Raw genomic sequence first — 21,970 nt, forward strand, 5'->3', positions numbered from 1 at the left:
CACAAACTCCCTTGCTGCGATGCTAATGTTTCCCTGTAGTTAATAAACAAAAACACAACACTGCTCTCAGATGTGAAATGATTTCGTTCCAGTCATCCTCACAAATGTCTCGCATGTGGTACTTTGCCCCCGTTCCCTGTGCCGCCTTTGCAACAGAGTACTTATTGGCCGGAAATCCAGATCATCCTGGATGAGGGAAGGTGCTTGTTCTCTTTGTAAGAACATGAGAGAGCATTAAAACTGTTCTGTTTTAAGTGAATGTGGCTGAGTTACTTTAGCAAATTCAGATGAGATGGGGTTATTCAGATGTTATCCCTGATTCTCCACTCCAAATTGGAATTACACAAAGACGTATAAATGGGAAAACTTGAGAGCTTGACCTTGTCCCGTTGACCTTCCACTGCTACCAGAAGTGCTTATTCTCCACAACTTTTCTTTTTTTTCGGTAAATGCTCCATTGTGTGGATGTGGCTATGCCACGTTTGGAGCCATGTATAAATACTAATGGGCTACATTTACGAGACTGGCGCACATTTCTTCTATGGTTATATTCAAGGAACGGACTATTTACTCTCGATGGGTTTTTCTTCTTCCTTTCTCCCTCCCCCTACTCCCACAATCCCCTCCCCCCTCCACCTTTTTATATCGTGAACGCGCGCAATAGGCTGCTATTAAATGGGCGGACTCGGAGGCGCGGTCACGTTCAGAGCGGCTCCGGTGGGTTTGAGTGGCACATAAAAGTGCGCGAGCCACCGGCCGACCGGCGGAACTCTACCTCTCCTCTATGAGACCGGATCGGAGCTGACTGACACCGGGGATCGGAACCAGAGCCGGTGACTCATCTGTTGTTATTATTATTATTAGTAGTAGTAGTAGTATTTTAAACCTCAATCCAGCGCACATCGCCTTGACTGCATGATGTTTGTGCTGCTGTTATGTAAAACAAAACCCTTCTAGATTAGCAGCTTGATAAGTAGCCATGGCTTTTCTTACTAATCAGTAAGCTTTTTTATTATTATTATTATTATTTAAAGAAAAGTCTAAAATCCCTATTAATAGTTGTTTTGTTTTTTTTATGTGTGCTTTATGAGCTCTCTGACCTTTTTTCGGCATTTGTCTGCCTTTTAAGTTTGTCCCGTACTGCGTTTCCACTGATTCAGCATTCATTGTATTTTTCTTCCCATAAAGGAACAAACCAGCTACAGTTTGAAGTCAACTGGTTTGATCTGGACATCCACTGTAGACATCCGGGAAAATCCAAGGTAAGCACACGTTCTGTGAAAAAGTTGAATAGGGCTGACCTGCCCGGATATGTAATCTGTAGCTTATCGTTTTGCTTGCTGCATAAGTGAGTCTTACCTTGTTTTTCGCTCTTCTACACAATACTTGACCCCCCCTCCACAAATCCATAATTTGCTGCCGCCTCTTGTCTGACACAGTTGTTGGTTGGCTGCTTTATATTATATTTATAGATTTTTTTCGTGCCTTTTCATTGAAATTATATTATTGCTATGAAATCTATATTTGACTTCTTTGCCTCCACCCAAACCCCCACACCCTCCTTTATTGCATTGATGTTTCCCAGAAGGTCACCCTCCACCTCACCGCGGCCCATTGCGTGGGATGCTGGAGAGCAGAAGAGCGGGGGTGGAGATTTGATGCCACTTGGCAATATTAAAAGTTGTGGCGTAGTAAATCATGGGGGATTCAATCTTCAACTGCTGTTATGTCCCACCCCATCCCCCAGGCGAGGAGGAACCCCAGAGACCCAGGCGCTCAGAGATCATGGCCTCCCACCCAGCTCACATCTCCCCTGACAAGCGCTTCCTGATCTTCTTTGACTTCGACGAGACCATCGTGGATGAAACCAGCGATGACATGGTCGTGCAGGCCGTCCCGGGTCAGCACCTCCCCGGGTGGCTGACGGACACTTATCAGCCCGGCCGCTACAACGAATACATGCAGCGGGTGCTGGCCTACCTGGCGGAGCAGGGGGTCACCGAGAGCGACATACGCAGCGTCATGGAGAAGATACCGGCCACACCCGGCATGCTCACCCTCTTCCAGTTCCTCCGCAACCGGCCCGCGAAGGACTTTGAGGTGATACTGGTGTCCGACGCCAACACTTACTTCATAGAGTGCTGGCTCCGGCGCGTCGGGGCCCGCCAGCTGTTCCACCGGATCTTTTCGAACCCCGCGACCTTCAACAAGGACGGGCGGCTGGTGCTGCGGCCCTTCCACTCTCACGACTGCCCCCGGTGCCCAGACAACATGTGCAAGCAGGTGATCGTCAAGGACTACGTGGCCCGCAGGACGCAGGAGCGGGGGCGCCCGTACCAGAGAATCTTCTACGTCGGGGACGGAGCTAATGACTTCTGCCCCGCGCTCTCCCTCGGTCCCCGCGACGTGGCCTTCCCGCGGAGGGACTTCCCCATGCACCGGCTGATCACCGAGACCCACGAAGCCCAGCCAGGGGAGTTCAAGGCTGTCACGGTGCCTTGGGTGAGCGCGGAGGATGTGGTGCAGCGGCTCCGGAAACTGGTGGCAGATTAAAGGGCCACACACTTAGAGAGTGTAACACAGAGGGAGGGTAATCAAGGGGCCAGCTGACACTTTAAGTCATATTCTCAGGTAAAATATTCCCAGAAATTGTTGTGCACGGCAATAAGATATTTGTACCATCTGCAAGGGTCATTGTGTCTATCTGGCAACCAAGACGTGCCTCAGTCCAGAATCTCACGTTTTTGTTCCCCAGCCCTGAAATAGAAACCCGGTTTAATCATTAGACATCAAGACCTCAGCTGTTACCCAAAGTGGGGAATCAAATGTAATGATATAAGCATATTACAGCATATTTCAGTATAACTATAAAGTTTGAGAGCATCTGATTAAATATCCTTCAGTGTGGAACATGGAGTGATCGTAAATGTTAAAGTGGGTCAGTGGTGTGAGGAATCACTGCAGCAGTCAATAAAAATCTTATAAATAACATGACAAATATATCAACCAACTGACTTGAGTGCTCCCGAATAGCAGTTATAACTGTTTTATTACAAACTGCACATTTTTGAATATGCAACATTAAATCCATTAAATAAAATTCAGACTTACACTGCCATGTGATGGCAAAGGGCATTGAAACTGACCAAACAGTATTTTCTACGTTCCCCAGACACTACCTTCTGTCTAATTGAGAACTGTATGAATGACCGTGTATCAAGAGTGTGTGTTTATGTTTATCAGTCTGTCTTTATTGTGTAGGCTTCGCCTACTGAAACTATCAACACCAGCAGGAATAAAGCCATCGACTGAAACTGTGTCTGTGCACTTTTTATTACATTGCCAGAATCCACGAGCAGCAGCGAACGCCCCCCATATCGTTCATAACGGCGGGACATAGTGTCACATTTTCTGTTGCAACGCTGACAACTGCTAGGATATCCCTCGTCTGAAATTTTTAGACTGCTTTAACTCCCATCACAAACTCACACGCACCCACAATTTGCATGCCATAACAATTACAAAGTCATTTGAAAGAGACTGCAATTAAAAACGGGCTTGAAATGACACCTGAAAGCTACATTAAAACACAAACCAATGATTTTTTTTTTTCCAGAATGACGTCTTATACGTTGATATTTGTTTAAAAAAAGTATTTTCATCCTTTATTAGAAGGCATGCCTGACTTTTAGTGTATAAAAATATTACAAAATGTCTTTACTTTCATCTCCTTTATCTCCTCACGAGCATATTCATTGCTGTCTAGTGTCCTCTTGTGGCTAAAGGGTGTAACTGCATACGCGATGTTGTTAAGGTCTTCATTCAGGTCACCGATTAAGATTTATGTCTACAACACGGTAACGTTTACATTTTCCGAGTCTTTCGGCTAATATATTCTAAAAGCAGTTATCAAAATAACTCTAAAAATAGAGGAAGTTGTAGTTGCATATGAGGATCACCTGAGGGCAACAATTGCACACGGACGTCAGTGAAGATATAAAAAAATAAAAACAAATCATTACATAAATGCTCTGTGAGTACACACGTTTTATTTTGCAGCAAGTGTCATTTGTGGATGGTGAAGCGATTTAGCAATGAACCCTTCGTTTTGAAAACGTGTGCAGTAGTGGCTTTGTAGCCCAAATGGGGGAAGTAGTGAGCTTTGACATTCATTGTTAACCGCCTTCATATTAAACAGCCGAAGAAGAAAACCGGAAGCGTCTGGTGCGCATGGCGCTCTTTGAATAATATTTTCTCCTCTGCTTATAAACACAACTCTCGGTTTGCTCGAAATCGATAATTAAGTTATTCCCACAGGATACAGGTACGTGTATTTAGCAGCATGCAGCACTGAGTTATCTTTAACTAAAATCTCTGAACAACAACAACGTAACTCAAACGTCGCTTTCAAGCCATTCATTTCTGTGCTTGTTAGCCGGCTAGCACGGTCGTCTTAGGATCGCTAGTGCAGTAATAGAAGAGCTGCTTATGTCAAACGGAAACGTCTTAGTCAAGATGCATTTTCTGTGCTGATTATCTGTGGACCGAAAACTCGAGTGAACTTGATAAAAGTAACTGAACTGCGACCCTGCATGCTATGCAGCGGTTAGCGTTAGCATTCGCTTTAGCGGTGACTTACAGTGACATATACTTTCTCATGAATGTTAACCGCCACTGGCAGACAGAAAACAAGCTAAAGCTAACTTATATTAAAAGTACATTTCATTTTCCAGTGAAGCATTAAAGTGAAGAAGTTACTGATGTGTTATTGATGACTCAGTGACACGTTGCGTTTTGGCTAACTTTAAACAGCAATAAGATACGTTATACATTTTAAATATCTCGTCTTTTCCCCCTCTCATATATATATATATATATATATTTCTGCTGAAACGTTATGCGTTTTGTATGCTACAGTGGATCGTATTTATTAAATTAACTTTGCCACCAGATTCACTTGCTCATTGATATATCAACCCCTCATTTAGTTCTCTGCGATATGGAGGCTGATTTGTATGACGAGTTTGGGAACTACATCGGTCCAGAGCTGGACTCTGACGACGATGATGATGACCTGGATGCAGAGGACAGAGACGTCGACGAGGTATGCTTAACACTCAAGAACCAGCAGTAATTACCAGGTAGTACCGAAGTTCGTGTTTGCAGTGTATACATGAGTTTGTGGTATTTACAATTTGCAGGGTGATGAAGATGACGAGGATGAGCCAGTGGATGCTGATGATGATGTCCCTGGCATGGAGGTGGTCCTGCATGAGGACAAGAAGTACTATCCTACAGCAGAGGAGGTCTATGGGCCTGAAGTGGAAACTATTGTACAGGAGGAAGATACACAACCACTTACAGGTAGGGCTGCTTAAATTGATCTAAAGATGGAAAAAAAAAACCTTGTTGACCAAAATCCAAGGTTTCTACATACAGAAAAGAGGTTTTTGCCTTCTCTCAACAGAAAATTACCAGCACCATGACTAACATTATTATAAATGTAAAGTCGGCATTATTTTAAAAATGGGCTTTAATTTAGTCAAGAATAAAAAAAATGATAGGAAAATGCTTAGACTTCTGTCAAGTAACAGATGCTCATGGCTTTAACTTTATGAGGACCAATCATGCTTACATGTGTAGTCACTAACGAGAAACCCCGAAGGTCTTGTCATCTTGGTCGAGCTGAACTTAACAGTGAATTTGGGTTTGTTAGGAAGCAGCATAAGTGGAAGAACATAGATGGATGAAAACAGGCGCAATAGTACACTGGGCAAAATTAAAGGAAAATGTAAATGTTTTGAAAACCCACAGATTCCCTCTCTGTATTTTCAGATACATTTTAACAGTAGACTGGATTTTTCTGTACTGTAAACATAGTCAAGGAGTGCAGTCTTAAAAATGCTTCTTTTCATAATCCTGTACACAATATTGTCTTTTTACTCCTTCCAGAGCCGATCATCAAGCCTGTGAAGAACAAGCAGTTCACCCTGATGGAACAGGAGTTGCCTGCCACAGTTTACGATATGGAGTAAGAAATTTTCAAGTGTTTCGTTGCATCTGAAAATGCAATTCAGCGTTTCACAGACTGATCTCGTGTAATATTCTTTACACATTAGTCCATCTACATGCATTTACAGTGTGTCTTTAGCAAGCAGCATTAACCCTCTTCTCCCTCGCCAGATTTCTCGCAGATCTGATGGACGGGCCAGAGCTGATTCGTAACGTCACCCTCTGCGGTCACCTTCACCACGGCAAGGTTAGAGTCTGCCTTATTCCTGCTCCGGGCTCAGGCTTCTTTAAATATGCTCTTCCAGTCGTGGTCCTCCTCCAGCATGTAGCCAAGCGAACATGTGTTCCTAAGATGAAAAATTGAACAGATTTGGAACATTTTGGAGCATATGCTAATAACATGGCTGCACTTTAGAGCCATCTGTGGCTCACGGGAATCTAATGAATGTGTTTATTCCATTCAGACCTGTTTTGTGGATTGCCTGATTGAGCAGACACACCCAGAAATCAGGAAGAGAGATGATGTGGATGTGAGTGTTGTGTACAATAATTCAAAATGTTTGCAGTCTGTTATACATAAATTCTGTATATGACAGCTGAGACCAACATGATCTGTTTTACTTTTTCAGCTCCGGTACACAGACATCCTCTTTACCGAACAAGAGGTGAGTGGCTTGGTTTAACTGCTGTAATGCTACATAGCATTCATTACTAAATAATTCTATCAATATTTATAAGTATCCAGAGTCTATTTAGCCTGAATATCTTCTTTAGAAGACTGTATTGATGTTTTCCTTGCTTTTGCCTGATCCATGTTTTTATAGAGAGGGGTTGGCATCAAAAGTACCCCTGTCACAATGGTCCTGCCTGACTCCAGAGGAAAATCCTACCTTTTCAATATAATGGATACACCAGGTATTGTATTCACATTGGATCCTTTAGTTGTTAGATGCATATTTTGAGGTTTTATAGAATGAGCTAAAAGTTGCTGACAAAAAACATAAAAACTAACAAGTCTACTTTTGTGCTTGTCCTCCCATAGGCCACGTGAATTTCTCTGACGAGGTCACATCTAGCATCCGCCTCTCAGATGGCGTTGTCCTCTTCATAGATGCAGCAGAAGGAGTGAGTCAACTCCTATTTGCGGTTCTCCCAAACCAACACCATCTATATCTTTTTATGTCATTATACGTGTGTTCTTCAGCTGCCCATAGATCTCACAGATATTTGTGTATCTCTGCCCAGGTGATGCTGAACACAGAGCGTCTCATCAAGCATGCAGTTCAGGAGCGAATGGCGATCACCATCTGCATCAACAAGGTTGATCGTCTCATTCTGGAGCTCAAACTGCCGCCCACAGATGCTTATTATAAACTTCGCCACATTGTAGATGAGGTCAATGGTTTGCTGAGGTAATACTGGGAACCCCTTGCTAACAGTGTCTGAAGTGTTTTATGTGATTTTTTTTTTTCCCCCCAAAGGAAATTACCATAAAAATATTTGTTAATAATAAATATTATTGTCTTGGTGTATGTTAAGTTACTACGTTTAAATATTTTCTAATATGATATCTTGGTGGTATGAGGTAGTGTGAAGCTTGCTAGCACTGCACTGCTGACAATAGCAGGATTCTTTATTTTGTCAGGCGGTAAACATGGTCGCAGCAAGAATTTCTTTTAAAGGAAAGCCACATTAATCTGGAACTGACCACCCAGTGACACTGGTTGCTGATTGGCTATTTCTCTTCCCTCTCAGCACATATTCTACAGATGAGAACTTGGTGGTGTCTCCTCTCCTTGGAAATGTCTGCTTTGCCAGCTCTCAGTACAGCATCTGTTTCACCCTGGGGTCCTTTGCAAAGATCTACTCAGATACCTATGGTGAGATGACTTTTGGGCTTATAAAGTAGTGAAATCAGTGCTTCACTACAGCAGTATTAATATATTGCTGTTTTTAACCATAAAGCTTTGTCTGAATATAGAACCATGTGTATTTCTGCTATTTTGACCCAATTTAATTCATTTAAAACATGTAAATGCATAAGAAACATGGCATCCTTATACAGTTTATCTATTTCAGTTTTTATGTGTTGTTTATGTTTTGTTAAATGAACCTTTTTTGTTTACATAGCATAGTTGATGGATTAAATAATTTCTGGTTTCTAAAGTACATTCGATAAGCTAAAACCATAAGATTACAAAATACTCTGAAGTTAGGGGGCTTTTAGGTTGTAAATCTAACAAGTGCTTATGGCTTTTACTGAAAGCTGATGTATAATATATCGTTTTGATATTTTTCTGTCTTGAAAAATAATCTTAACACACGTGATTTTGATTTTTAAAATGGTTCAGGAAGCCTGAAAAACAAATGTCAGAACTGAAGAATCTTAGTTCAGTCTGGGGGCTTCAAAGCTTCGACTTTCATGTGACCAGCCCTACAAAAAGCCATGACTTTATTTCATACACTGCACAGTATCCTCTTACCCTTTCTCTCTCTGTTTGTAGGTGACATCAACTATAATGAGTTTGCCAAGAGGCTCTGGGGAGATATTTATTTCAACCCCAAAACGTGAGTAGCTAATGTGGATACGCAGCTACGCTCTTAATACACCATTACTATTATTACTACTACAGCAGTTTTCTCCTCTTCCTAATTCAGTCGCAAGTTCACGAAAAAAGCTCCCAGTAGTAACTCCCAGCGCAGCTTTGTGGAATTTGTTCTGGAGCCTCTCTACAAGATCCTCTCACAGGTTCGATGCATTTAACGTCTTATTTATTTATTTATTTTTTTAACATATGCACAACCAGGTAGCTCGGTACATTCTGGCTGCAGGAAGGGTGGGATGAACTCGCAAAGCTCTGTGTGTAATCCTTACCTAAATCCTCTTTGTGCCTAGGTGGTTGGGGATGTGGACACGTCTCTCCCTCGAGTTTTGGATGAGCTTGGTATCCATCTGACTAAGGAGGAGCTGAAGCTGAACATTAGACCCTTGCTGAGGCTCGTCTGTAATCGCTTCTTTGGAGAGTTCACTGGTATTGCCCGATTTATTTATTTTGTTTTGTTTATATATATATATATATTATTATTTCTTTCTTTTTTCAACTTAAAATACTATACAGGCTTGTATGCTTGGCTGCGTAATCAATAAAGTAGTAATAATACTATAGACTATTAGCTTGTCTGTATTTTGTAGCTGTAATCTGTAGATTAATGGTCATTCTTTAGAAAATCTGAGTCTCATATCTCCAGTACATCAAATATTGAAATCTTGGCGCTTTTCTTGCAGGCTTTGTAGACATGTGCGTGCAACACATTCCTTCACCACAAGAGGGTGCTAGGAACAAGATCGAGCACACCTACACCGGAGGTCTTGACTCAGACTTGGGGGAAGTCATGGCAGAGTGTGATCCTGATGTAAGTTTAATGGAAGGTCAGGTTTGTTGTGTGCTGAGAAGATGCAGCAGTTAATTACTAAAGGTGGCAGTCTCCTTCCAGTGGAATTCTTTCAGGTCTGATGCAAAAAAAGTCAAAGGGCTCCTTGAATTGCTTGAAAAACACAAATTGTTAATTGATACCTTTACTAAAAGTTATGTTCCAGTGGTTAAAACTTTCCACTTCTTCATCATTCCTCTTATGTTCTCATGTCTGTCGTCCTCAGGGTCCTCTGATGTGCCACACCACTAAGATGTACAGTACAGAGGATGGCGTTCAGTTCCATGCTTTCGGTCGGGTGCTGAGTGGGACCATTCAGGCAGGTCAGCCCGTCAAGGTCTTGGGAGAGAACTACACACTTGAAGATGAGGAGGACTCTCAGGTCTGCACTGTGGGGCGTCTCTGGATTTCTGTGGCCAGGTATACTTTTAAAGCTTGAATTCTTTGTTTTGTCACAAATCAGGGATTGGTTATTAAAATTTCAGTTCATCCCACTATTTTAGGTATCAGATTGAAGTGAATCGAGTGCCCGCCGGCAACTGGGTTCTCATTGAGGGCTGTGACCAGCCGATCGTCAAGACCGCCACAATCACAGAGCCCAGAGGGAACGAAGAGGTGGGAGATCGGCAGAAAAATATGCCCAACGTCTTAGAAAAATAAAAAAAGAGTCAAATCCAGATTCTCATGTTTTTTTTAACTCTGCCTTTTAGGCTCAGATTTTTAGGCCGTTGAAGTTCAACACAGCATCAGTCATCAAGATCGCAGTGGAGCCAGTGAATCCATCAGAGCTGCCCAAAATGCTCGACGGACTGAGGAAGGTTAACAAGAGCTATCCTTCTCTCACCACAAAGGTATGACATCACACATATTTCAATAGTTTTCTTCTTTTCTTTTTTTTTTAAATAACAGCCTGAGCCTGTTATTTTAAAGTCAGTATGTTTTAAAAGATTTCAGTGTAGTTTTACCTTTGAAAGGACAAACATTGGAAGTGTCACTGCTCCAGACTGTAATCTAAACAACAGTTAAATGAATTGACTGGTGTGTTTGTCTTTCAGGTGGAGGAGTCTGGAGAGCATGTCATCCTGGGGACAGGAGAGCTTTACTTGGACTGCGTCATGCACGACTTGAGGAAGATGTACTCTGAAATCGACATTAAAGTAATCTTTCCTCCGCATTGCTTTACTAATGATGTACAACTTGTGGCATTTATTTCACGTCTCGTAATGACAACTTTAGGGACCACGAGAATTAGTAAGAAAATTTAAATGATGAGATTTAGTTTTTGCTGCAATTTCCCTGAAAGTTATTAGGCTGTAGCTGGAATGTTAGTCTGTTAAAGGGGAGGAAACGGTGTGTTATCCACTCCGCTGCCAACCCAGATGTGCTTTGATGTTTTTGAAGAAGTTTTTTATTTTGTGGTTTTTATTTACTTTTTTGGTAGAAAAATGAAACATTGCTTTCTATTTGTAATTTCGCTCCTCGTCCCCCTCAGGTTGCCGACCCTGTTGTGACTTTCTGTGAAACGGTTGTGGAGACATCGTCCCTGAAGTGCTTTGCTGAGACGCCTAATAAAAAGTACGTGTCGAGGGTAATATTTTTAGATCTTATCCAAACAAACAACAGCATGAGGGCAGTCTGGGATAGATTATTAATATAATTTAGAGCACCCGGCTCTAAAATAATTTTCTTTTTAAGTTTTAAAGTTTCAAATCTAATGCATGCTGTTTTGCAGTTTGTAGTGTTTGATGTTGAGAAGTTAAATATGTGCACTGTTCAGAGTGTTTCAGTCAGTCTTTCCCTTGAGCTGAGTGTCTCTCCAACCCATAATTAGTGATTGATAGATGTATGATATGATTGACAGGAATAAGATCACCATGATTGCCGAGCCCTTGGAGAAGGGGCTGGCCGAGGACATCGAGAATGAAGTAGTGCAGATATCTTGGAACAGGTAGGTGAAGACATTACTCTTATCCTCACACGTATAGAAGATAGAATGAACTAAAATTATGTAATTTACTTTTTTATTTTAGACGTGTTAATTTCTTCCTTTTCCTTCTAATATGATACCAGGGTTATAAAATACTTAATACTTCAGCGCCATCCTGACCAATATTTTATTTTCATTTATCTTATTGTAAAAGTCTACAGTCAAGCGGCGCTTCACAAATCTAAATAGTTTACAACATGGAAACTGCTGGCAACACTCAAGAAACAGAAACAGATCAAATTTAGATTTTCCAGAAAAGACCTAAAAAGGAAAGAAATGCCCAGTTGATTAATGGTTTGGGGTTTTTTTTATTTGTAAATGAAAGTAAAATGAACTCATGCCAGAATGGTGGGCACATAGAATGAAAAAGGAAGGAAAGAAAGGGTTCATGATCCAAACAATACCACATTATCTATCAAACGCAGTGAAGGCAGTGTTATGTTAGCGGAATGCATGGCATCCAGAGGCACTGGGTCACCGATTGCTACTGATTTTGTGACTGCAGCAAGAAGTAGCAAGATGTTTTTAAGTTATAGAACTATAGTTTCTGCTCACATTCAGTTAAATACTGCAAAACTAATTTGAACATTACAAGAAAAGATGCAGAAAAACGCATTGGAGCAGCTTTTTAAGGTAAAAGACATGCACGTGTTCTTAGATGGCTAACTCGGTCACCTGACCTCAATACGGCCGAGTATGATTTTGGTTTTTTTTTTTGTATATATATTTTTATTGAAGGAAAAAAAAGGACTTGTTACAATAAGGTGCATTGCTATTATTTAGTCTCCCCCCCCCCCCCCAAAAAAAAAAAAAACAAAGAGAGAGGAAAAAAAAAAAGAAGACTTTTTCTTAGTCCTTTTGTTTTACATTCAGATAGCGAAGAAATGAACTCGGTGGCTTGACAGTACATATTATGAAGTTGAGGGTCAACCTGACATTGTACGATACATGGGAGATACACCAATTCAGGGCTGGTCTTACCTAAATTCAGGGCGGATGGGGGACACAAAGCTAATCCATTTATTCCATATTTTGTAGAATTTGTCTTTTCGAATTTTTAAAAAGAATGTCAATTTTTCCATTTCAAATATTTCAAAAAACACATTAAACCAATCCTCAAGTGTTAGCGGAGTTGGATTTAACCACTTTCTGGTTATTGGTTTTTTCTGGCCACTAATAGTGCTTGTAAGAGCTTTGTGTCCCCTCCCCGGACCGAGCCAGCAACCAAGCCCAAGTACAAATTTACAAATTTATCTTAAAAACCTCACACAGAGTTTTATGAATTCCCAGCCAGTAATTTTTTAAGTTAGGGCAGTCCCAAAAGATATAGTAATGATGTGCCTCTTCTGATCCACATCTTCTCCAGCATTCCGCTGTCCCATTTTTATATTTAGATCTATATATCTATTTATTTAGATTACTGAAGCCAAAACTAAAAGCACAAGGCCAGGAAAAGCATCTCAAGAGAGAGAACTATTTTTTTGTGCCAGACTTTATACAATCAATGCTGGTATTTTACATTAAGGTATTAAAAATAATCCATGCATTTAAAATTTGGACAAACATTTTACAGTTGGTTCTATTGGTTTGTCGATTTTTCTAGCGCTTGCACAAATGAAGGGACACTGTATTAACAAAAAAAACCTCAATGGTCAATGAAAGTCTATATTTTAGTCACATCTTAATTGCCTCTTATGTTTCTTTTTCTTTAAAATGTATTACTGGTATTCAAGACTATTGGGTGAAGGAAATGTGAAATACAAAAGCAGCTACTGTCACCAATATATCTATTTAAAGTGTATATAAACAACTTTCTGTATTTTAACATTAAGGCAATATGAAGAACAAACGTCTGTGCATTATGAATGTATGTCTTCATTTTTTTTAAAAATCCTCCATGCTATATTGATCAAGTCACTTACAGTAATTGAATCATTCACTAAAAGCATGGATGAATTTCTTCCTCTCTCTGACATGATTACATGCATGAGTGTGTATGGTGCTCGAGAGAGGCTTCCAGTCAGTACATGTCTGAGCTCATTGGTACCCAGCAGAGCCAGCATGGGATACTCTTCCTCTTCCATTAACCCCTTTACCCCCCAGCGAGCCAATATCTTTAATGTTACACAGTTGCACAGTGGTGCAGCCCTCTTTTCAACTGGGCTCTGTTCTTTTCTCATGACAGGAAGAAGCTGGGAGAGTTTTTCCAGACCAAGTACGACTGGGATTTGCTGGCTGCCAGATCTATTTGGGCCTTCGGACCAGACACTACAGGACCAAACATTCTTGTAGACGACACACTGCCTTCTGAGGTGAGGTTTTAATTCAGCCATGCAGCTCAGTCACAACAGTGTGTGCGCCTGTTTGTCTATGCAAAGATTTAATGCTAGACGCTTTTTCCTACTTGAGCACAGACTCTTCAAAACAAAATAAAACTCTTTGACAGTTTAAAAAAGCATCCAAAAACATAACAGAAAATGGGGCTTTTAAAAGCACAAAATTCAAATTGTTTTTATGCAAAAGAATTTGTCATTTGAAAAGCTGAAACCCTGTGAGTATTTGGCAGTTTGACTTTTTTCAGTCTTGCCGAAATTCATGCATTAACAATAGAAACCCAGAGGAGCATACTTGCACCAAATCTCAAAATCCCCCATATTCATATGAACATCTGGATCTGAATTAGTTTGTGATACTTCAAGGTGATGACACTATTTCTTCACTTTTCAAATTAACATTTGTGTATATGAGACATATGGTCTCGTTTTTGCTCGATTCCAATCGGGAATTTCAATCACTTCTAAACTGGTCCAAGGTCCACATCTGGTTTAAAAAAAAAATCATGCAAATGAGCACAGTTTTTTGAGTAGCTTAGAGACCGACAAACTGAACCAATCAGAACTTGTTGGCAGTGCTCTTAAACCAGGGGTCTCAAACTCCAGTTCTCGAGAGCCGCTGTCCTGAAAACTTTTCCATGTGTCCCTGTTGCAACTCACCTGAATACAGTTAGCAGGTTATTAGCAAGACTCTATAGAACTTGACTGCATGCTGAGGTGGCAATTCAGCCATTTGATTCATGTTACAGCAGCTCATGAGTGAATGAACACGGTGCAATAAAAGAACTTTTGGAAGTACATTTTTCCAAACACTTACATTTACTTAAATTGACTTGAGTAGGGTTTGGGGTTGCCACTTAAGCATGCAGTCAAGTTTTGTTCTCTCTGAATGACCTAATTTATTCAGGTGTGTTGCAACAGGGACACATGGAAAACTTTCAGGACACTGGCCCTCGAGGACTGGAGTTTGAGATCCCTGCCTTAAACTATGCCGTTATATGAAATTTGTGACAGTAGTTTAGTTATCGATGATTCATTTTAATTTTTATTCTATAAGATCAAAAAAATACATTTCAAAGAAACAAAAGTTTAGAACATCCACTCTTGGCTAGCTGTGCTTAGTTTCTACCCGTCAAATCATACAAGGATATTGAACTGTCAAGGTTTTAGCCAATCCTCCATCAACTTGTGTTTCACCTACAGGTGGACAAAGCACTGCTTGGTTCAGTCAAAGACAGTATTGTGCAAGGCTTCCAGTGGGGCACCAGGGAAGGACCTCTGTGTGACGAACGTAAGTTCTCTCTTTGATCCCCGCACCACTGAAACACGCTGCTTCTATGGAGAAAATCTTTGTTTTGTTTGGATTGCATCTGGTGCTGGAATTTCCTCCTAACCTTGTAGAAACTGTACTCTGTCAAAATGTGCCTTTCCTCATCAGTGTTATTTAACCATAATCGTGTGTTTTGCTGCCTTCAGCCATCAGAAATGTCAAGTTCAAGATCCTGGACGCGGTCATAGCTCAGGAGCCTCTCCACAGAGGAGGAGGTCAGGTCATCCCAACAGCAAGGAGAGTGGTGTACTCTGCTTTCCTCATGGTGAGCTCATTCTTCCCCCGATCCCCATTCTTCTCATCTGCCATTAGCTTCTCCAGTTTTTCCTTTCACCTGCACTTTCTTTAATGTTCCATTACCTTGATTAGAGTATGGATCTTTGCTGATGTGCGGTCTTTTTAATTGCAGTGTGATAATATTTCTCTTTCATGATGTTGGCTTCTTTCCTCATCTTCTTTGGCTTGTATGCTGCTGTTTTCATAAATCTGTCAGTCAGCTGTACATGCCATTGCCGTATTTATTTTTTTTCTCCAGGCTTTTGTCCTTGCTTTAATGTATACTGTCCCTTATGTCTCAGGCCACTCCGAGGTTGATGGAGCCATATTACTTTGTAGAGGTTCAGGCTCCAGCTGATTGTGTGTCTGCAGTTTACACAGTGCTGGCTCGAAGGAGGTTTGTCTGTTTTCTTTATATCGATGTAGGGTTTAGTGCAAAGCAGTGCAAATATTAGTAAATACAAATTCCTTCTGCTTTTTAATTATTGGTGTCGTGTTTGTCATTAATCAGGGGTCACGTCACCCAGGATGCACCAATTCCAGGCTCTCCGCTCTACACAATTAAGGCTTTCATCCCAGCCATCGACTCGTTCGGCTTTGAGACAGACCTTCGCACGCACACACAGGGTCAGGCCTTTGCTCTGTCTGTGTTCCACCACTGGCAGGTAAGATTTAAAGACATTAACTTGCTTTCCAGCTCATGTTTGTTCAGTAAAGTCAGTAACAACATCAGTGAAAATCCAGGTGGAAATGCTAAGAAAACGCAGACATTCAAGGAGCTTTGGAGACGTCTAGAGGTGTCAGACTTACACATGGAGTTTGGTATGCGCTGTACTTTAATACAAGTAAAGAAAAAGCTTAGATTCATTGAGAATGAAATAATGGCCAACCCTCACCTGCTTGCACCTGAGGAGCGGAATAAGATTTTATCAAAAGAGACAAAAAAAAACCACCCCAAAGATACGGTTAATTTGTGAATTTCATAGTGAATATTCACTAAACGACAGCGTGATTTTTGGTTCGTCTGCTGAAACCCATGCACTTACTTGCACGGACAAACTCTGACACCACATAAAATTATGGCAGCTTGTGCAGCAGAGTGACCCACGTCGTGCACATGTCTGCCACTCTGGTTAAAACGCTTTTGATGTGGAGTAGAGGGGAGTGTTGAGTCATTACGTTTTAAGTATAACGTGGCTGTCCGGGTATCTTTCTGCACATGTCTGACATGTGTTTGTGTCTGCACTCTGCAGAGCTGTGTCAGGGAAAATTAACTCTACTTAGTGTAGATTAATACTTTGCTGCTCTGAAATTAATCTGAAAGAAAAAAGGATTATCCTGGATGGAAATATTAAGTATTTTTATACTCCTAAGTTTTGTTTTATCCTCTTGAGGTGAAAATGAAAGTGTGACAAGAAGCTAGGCATGAATTATTTATTCATAAGCTTGTTGAAATACTGTAAAAAGATGTATTATAGGTACACTGATCCTTTGGGACATGAAAAATAAATGAAACCCACTGATGACAAATGCACACAGGGTTTTTTTTCCTCCCTCGTAACTTATTTCAGTCAACTTGTTAGGTTCCAAAGTATTGTGTGTAGTTTTTTTCCCTGAGAATATAAATTACCCTTCATGTTTTAGGGCAGTTACCAACTCAGATTTCCCCTGGGAAAATTCCTAATTTTATTTTCATTTTTAAAACTGCAGCAGAAATATTTTGATATTTTGCAATTATGTGAACCAGTGTGATGAATTATTTCCACCTAGCTCAGTTGTAGAGTGTTTGGAGAAACCCTCCCTCAAAAAACAAGGGAAGTCCCCCCCAGCAGACTTCCAAGATGAAGTACCAATCACCATGACCACCTATCCTTTAATGACTCTTCAAAAGGCAGCCTCTCTTTCTGTAACCGATACAATCAACAGTATGAATGTTCACTGCTGACTAGTCCTGCCAGCACATATAGATTCAGCTGTCCCAGATAATAAGAATATAGCACAGTGAGCTATGCTGTTTGCCACATTTAACTCAAGAGGCTATATTGTGCCTCCCTCATTAGTTTGATCATGTAGTGCCAGTATTGGCATGCTATCAGTGCGCTGCTGACTTATTCTTGTTCGAGGCTCCCATCCATCTGTTGATTAGGCTTCAGCCATGCTATTGATGATATTTTTCCCCTTTTCCTCTACTTTTAATCTCTCCTCGAGGCTGAGAAAGTCTTAGTTACTTGCCTCACACTACTTACTTCAGATTCAAGCTTTCCTCTTCTTCCTGGATTTAAGAACTGTATCACATCTCACTAAAAACTTTCAAAGGTTATCCAATGAGTTAGTGGATTTAATAAATTGTTTAAAAACCTTCAAACTAATTTCTTCTGACTCAACTTGTTAACAAGACGCTGATGCCATGTCGGTCACAGACGAAAAGAGTGACAGCACTTTCACGTTGCGCTTTCCATCATGTTGATGGACGCACCCCTGACTCAGTAACAAAGGGACAGACTTGCAACTGAATCAGATATTTAATGAAATGCCCACTCAGCTTGTTAATGCTCTGAGTTTGATGTGCTTCGCGTTGTCAGATTATTTCACAGATTGTGCACAGTTGAGTAAAAAGGGGAAGAATTGCCATGTTGACCAGTCACAGCTGCCATTTGCTCTTTCTCTCTTTATTTTTCACCATGACGATCGTGTTTGTCTTTCAGATTGTGCCCGGTGACCCTTTAGATAAGAGCATTGTGATCAGGCCCCTCGAGCCTCAGCCTGCCCCCCATCTAGCCAGAGAGTTCATGATCAAGACCCGAAGACGCAAAGTGAGCCTTTTGACCACTTGTTCATCGATACTTCTATAAAATGTGCTTGTAAATTGTCTTATTTTCTTTATGCTATCTAATTATTTTTTGGGTTCTCCGAAGGGCCTGAGCGAGGATGTGAGCATCAGCAAGTTCTTCGACGACCCTATGTTGTTGGAGCTGGCCAAACAAGACGTGGTGCTCAACTATCCCATGTGAGATCACAGCATTCACTGCAAACTCCAGCAACACCACCAAGACCTCTGCTGCTCAATGAACAGCAAATCCTGCTTGTTTTAGAAGTTATGGGGTATAATGTTGCTACACCTTACCCATTGCAGAGCAGCTGTAGTTGTCAAACATCGCAGAAGTTTGTTGCTTCATCAATCTCTTGTATTTTTATTTTTTATATGTACAAACTGTCATTGTTTTTGTAGAGGAAAAAGAGACATATGGTGTTCGATCTAGCGTATGTCTAAATAAAAGTTTGTAAGTCAAAGGTTGAGATGTCTGGTTCTTTCTAGTGCTGCAATCTTTTAACTTAATTTTACATTTCAAAGTCAACGTATGGGTGTATTGGATTTGAAACACCTGGATGGGAATCTTCAGTGTTTGTGTCTGTGGGTGAAAATGTTGCTTAGTTGGACTTTTTGCTGATGGCTTGAGTGAGCGGTGCGTGTCTGTCTGGAACTCAGTGTGGGCAGTGACTGATAGGTTGTGGGATGATTTGAGGCAGCCAGGAAGGAAGCAAAGGTTAGGGTCACATGACCAAATAAAAGGGGGAACAAAGGAATGATGGAGCATATCAAAGGAGACAGATGTCATTGGATTAAATGTTTGGTCTTCCTTCATCTTGAGTGTGTGCTGTAAACTTAAAAGGCCTGGAAGTGACACAACCCAACAAATGACTTCTTCCTATGGATGTAGTTTCAATGGTGTGTAGAGAATGTGGAGTGGCTCAGGTAATTTCAGGTAATTAGACGAAGGGGTAGGGTTATCCAAATTTGTGTCAGGCTAATCAGCAGTACATTTACAGTGAAATAAAATTGGCCCGCTGTGTAACTTTTCTGTAGCTGTGAAGTTGTGTGAATTCAAATTTAACAGGAAGGAGCTAAGAATGTAAAATGAACAATGCCAGGATTTTTTTTTTAAAGGTGTCAATAACTTATATAATGCTGTCATATAAAATCCACTTTAATGATGTGATTGGGTTTTTAAGGATGCTTCATAAATCATAAATCCATATATAATAGTTTCTAAAGGCCTTGGTTATGAGTTTTCAGTTGCCCAAGTATATTAAGAGCTCATCTATAGGCAGGATAAAATTTGGCAAACAATACAAACTGCCTTCTCAACTGATGGGATCACCAGAAGTCAGTTTATGTAACTTACAGAGTATAGCATTACTTAAATGCAGGTTTGATATTTTTGGGGGGGTTTTGTATGGGAATTGTTTTCCAAAAGTTTGGTGGTGCAGTATCCCAAATAACTCCTTCTGAAAAATCCAATAAAAGCATGAAGAACTGCCTGCAACTCAGCATTTAGGAGACCGTCTTTTTGAGCAGTTTAAAGTTACACAATGAGTGATCCTCCAGCCAAATCAGCAGCAGAGAAGTGGATAATGCTGCAGGAGCAGTTTGAGAGGCACCATCTGCTGTGAAACTTGATTTCAAACTGACCACAGCCACTGCTCTTGGTGAAAGATGAAACTTTCAAGCCTGTAGGGTGTAAGCATTTGAACACAAAACCTATATACTGAGTACATTATCACTCTAAAGAGCAGCTTTTAACTTCACTTCAGGACACATTGGTTGGCGTATCTTGTCACACCTTCGGAGCACAGCAGTGTCTGAACAGCTCGGTCCTTCATCACTCACCACTGACAATCCCTCAAACAGTCCCGGAGGTGATGGAGATTGGGAAGGTTAGCTCTGGAATAGGAAGAGTTGAAAATGGCACGCTACTTTTGACATTTGGACTGAATGTCAATCCTGTTCAGGGTGACAAGTGATTTTTGTGTATTTATTTATTTTTGGCAAATGTGGGTAGATAGCAGGGGTGGGGTGGGGGTTTCTCTGCCCTTTACAAATGCTTCAGGGAAGGAGAATTGAAAGGAATTGGATATTTGTGAACAAGAACTCACTAATATGAGCAGCGAAGCTTCCTTTCTCATTGATGTATTTAGATGCAGGTTCTGTCAGAGGTTTACATCCAGTTACCTCTGTTCTAAAAGAATATGATCAACTCTGCGCATTTGTTAAGTAAGCGTGCACTCAGACACGGTCCCATCACTCCTCCCTTATGTGCTGGCGTGAGATCGTGCCTGGCCCTGGGCGCAGAGACGGATGGCAGCAGTTCTTGCCGGTCTGAACACAAGGCCCCGGAGCAGTCATTACAATCTGTGGTCCCTGTGCTAAATATAGACAGGAGCAAGGTTCTGCCGTGGTATAGGGCCAACTAGGGGCACTCTCCTCCTCCTCAGTCAGGCCTTTTCCTTTGCATCTTCATCTGATTTAAACATCTCATCAATCACCCTTTCCCACAGTTTGTCCGTCCTCTGCTCTTACTTTTTTATTCGTGCTGTCCTTTCTCACTGCAACTACACACCTCTCAGGCTCTGCCATGTGTCTATGACTCAATCACACTTGTCTCTTCCTGCTAACATCATGAGCGAATCTCTCCCTCTGGATTATCCGGCACAACGTGGACAGCTATAGGCACTGAGAGTCCAGGCAGACAGTTTCATAATAAGAATCTGTTTATAGCGAAGATGTAGCCACAATTATCTACTCGCTGAAGGAAGATGATGAAGGTTGAGTCAGCCTCCAAACAATGTCATGACTACAGCAACTACAAAGAAGGCAAAAAAGAAAAAAAAAACTATACAAAGTGAAGCAAAACAAACAACGAGTACTTTCAGACTGGATGTCTTGCTGCTTTGTTGAGGCCTTTCATACGTCTGCACCAGGGGCCTGCTTTCTCATAAGCAAAAAAGGCCGTCGATCTGAACGATGTTTCCAAACCTTCCCAGAATATATCCTATTGCTCCTCCTTTCATATCTACCTTCCAGCAGATCCATGAAAATCTGAGGTAGGGGATTTGATCTGGCACACAAAGAAACACATGACTGTGTGACTCCTGCACCCGCGGGCACCCAAAGAACCAACAGTACTGATTCATTTCCTATCAGGGGATCCAGAGGTTAGTTCATGCCAGAGTTTAGCTCACATACTCATTGAGGCTGCACATGCATGGGTGCCTGCAGAATCAGAGAGGGTGGATGGACTCGTGAGCCACCCCGCCTTTAGAACAATGAAGCTGCAACCTCAAAGCTGCTAGCTGTCTCAATTTGCCAAATGAACCATATGTGTTCCCATGCTTGAGGCCTTCTAAACAAGCAGATTGAGACCAGACGTGGGCCCTCACTCAGTGGTGCGATTGAGATGGTAATGAATGGTAGAACACCTTGAAGTGATCCAAATCATTTCACGAATTACTCATCTGTAAGCCCCTTTTCACTGTAAGGAATCGAAGAACCCTGATCCCTTCAGTCACTTCCTTGGATATCGTTTTTGTTTTTTGCCCTTCTCCCCCGTCCCTCTTCTCAGCTGTTTTTCTTTCCCTCTTTCTTTCTTTCTCCCCCTCTTTCCCCCAGTCAAGTCTGTCCCGTATTCAGCAAGTGAAAATAAAATAAACAATAAAAGGTGAATCAAATGGACCATTACGGCAAGGCTGGGATGGTCAATTTGGTAAAGTAAATCCGTTGGGCATCTTTCTTCGGCTTTAGACAATAATTCTGATGGCAAA

The 21,970-nt window shown here is 41.2% G+C and overlaps 2 protein-coding genes across 2 annotated transcripts; both read left to right on the forward strand.

The window, feature by feature from the left end:
- Positions 1 to 1,680: 1,680 nt before the first annotated feature.
- phospho1 (phosphoethanolamine/phosphocholine phosphatase 1) lies at positions 1,681 to 2,658 on the forward strand. Its single transcript, XM_085352755.1, has one exon. It carries the CDS (start codon positions 1,699 to 1,701, stop codon positions 2,551 to 2,553), a length of 855 nt encoding a protein of 284 aa, XP_085208881.1. The 5' UTR covers positions 1,681 to 1,698; the 3' UTR covers positions 2,554 to 2,658.
- Positions 2,659 to 4,212: 1,554 nt separating this feature from the next.
- eftud2 (elongation factor Tu GTP binding domain containing 2) lies at positions 4,213 to 18,600 on the forward strand. Its single transcript, XM_085352756.1, has 28 exons — positions 4,213 to 4,324; positions 4,989 to 5,104; positions 5,202 to 5,364; positions 5,953 to 6,031; positions 6,184 to 6,259; positions 6,477 to 6,542; positions 6,642 to 6,677; positions 6,837 to 6,927; positions 7,055 to 7,137; positions 7,258 to 7,424; positions 7,768 to 7,892; positions 8,517 to 8,580; positions 8,671 to 8,761; positions 8,909 to 9,044; positions 9,299 to 9,426; positions 9,671 to 9,864; positions 9,948 to 10,059; positions 10,155 to 10,295; positions 10,500 to 10,601; positions 10,937 to 11,019; positions 11,306 to 11,392; positions 13,617 to 13,743; positions 14,968 to 15,055; positions 15,241 to 15,359; positions 15,673 to 15,767; positions 15,882 to 16,035; positions 18,076 to 18,183; positions 18,286 to 18,600. The coding sequence occupies exons 2-28, from the start codon at positions 5,000 to 5,002 to the stop codon at positions 18,379 to 18,381; spliced, it is 2,916 nt and encodes a 971-aa protein (XP_085208882.1). The 5' UTR covers positions 4,213 to 4,324; positions 4,989 to 4,999; the 3' UTR covers positions 18,382 to 18,600.
- The last annotated feature ends 3,370 nt before the right edge of the window (positions 18,601 to 21,970 follow it).

The sequence above is a fragment of the Diplotaxodon limnothrissa genome, linkage group LG4 (assembly GCF_057381915.1).
Source record: "Diplotaxodon limnothrissa isolate DT_005_m linkage group LG4, D_limnothrissa_male_GT1.1, whole genome shotgun sequence".
NCBI lineage: Eukaryota > Metazoa > Chordata > Actinopteri > Cichliformes > Cichlidae > Diplotaxodon > Diplotaxodon limnothrissa.

What these genes read in the sequence shown, in the direction of transcription:
- phospho1 (XM_085352755.1), top strand. Translation starts at nt 1,699, where the DNA reads ATGGGGGATTCAATCTTCAACTGCTGTTATGTCCCACCCCATCCCCCA.
- eftud2 (XM_085352756.1), top strand. Translation starts at nt 5,000, where the DNA reads ATGGAGGCTGATTTGTATGACGAGTTTGGGAACTACATCGGTCCAGAG. An exon ending in CAATATAATGGATACACCAG is followed by an intron (nt 6,928 to 7,054) that starts GTATTGTATTCA and finishes GTCCTCCCATAG; the next exon opens with GCCACGTGAATTTCTCTGAC. An exon ending in TGGCAGAGTGTGATCCTGAT is followed by an intron (nt 9,427 to 9,670) that starts GTAAGTTTAATG and finishes TGTCGTCCTCAG; the next exon opens with GGTCCTCTGATGTGCCACAC.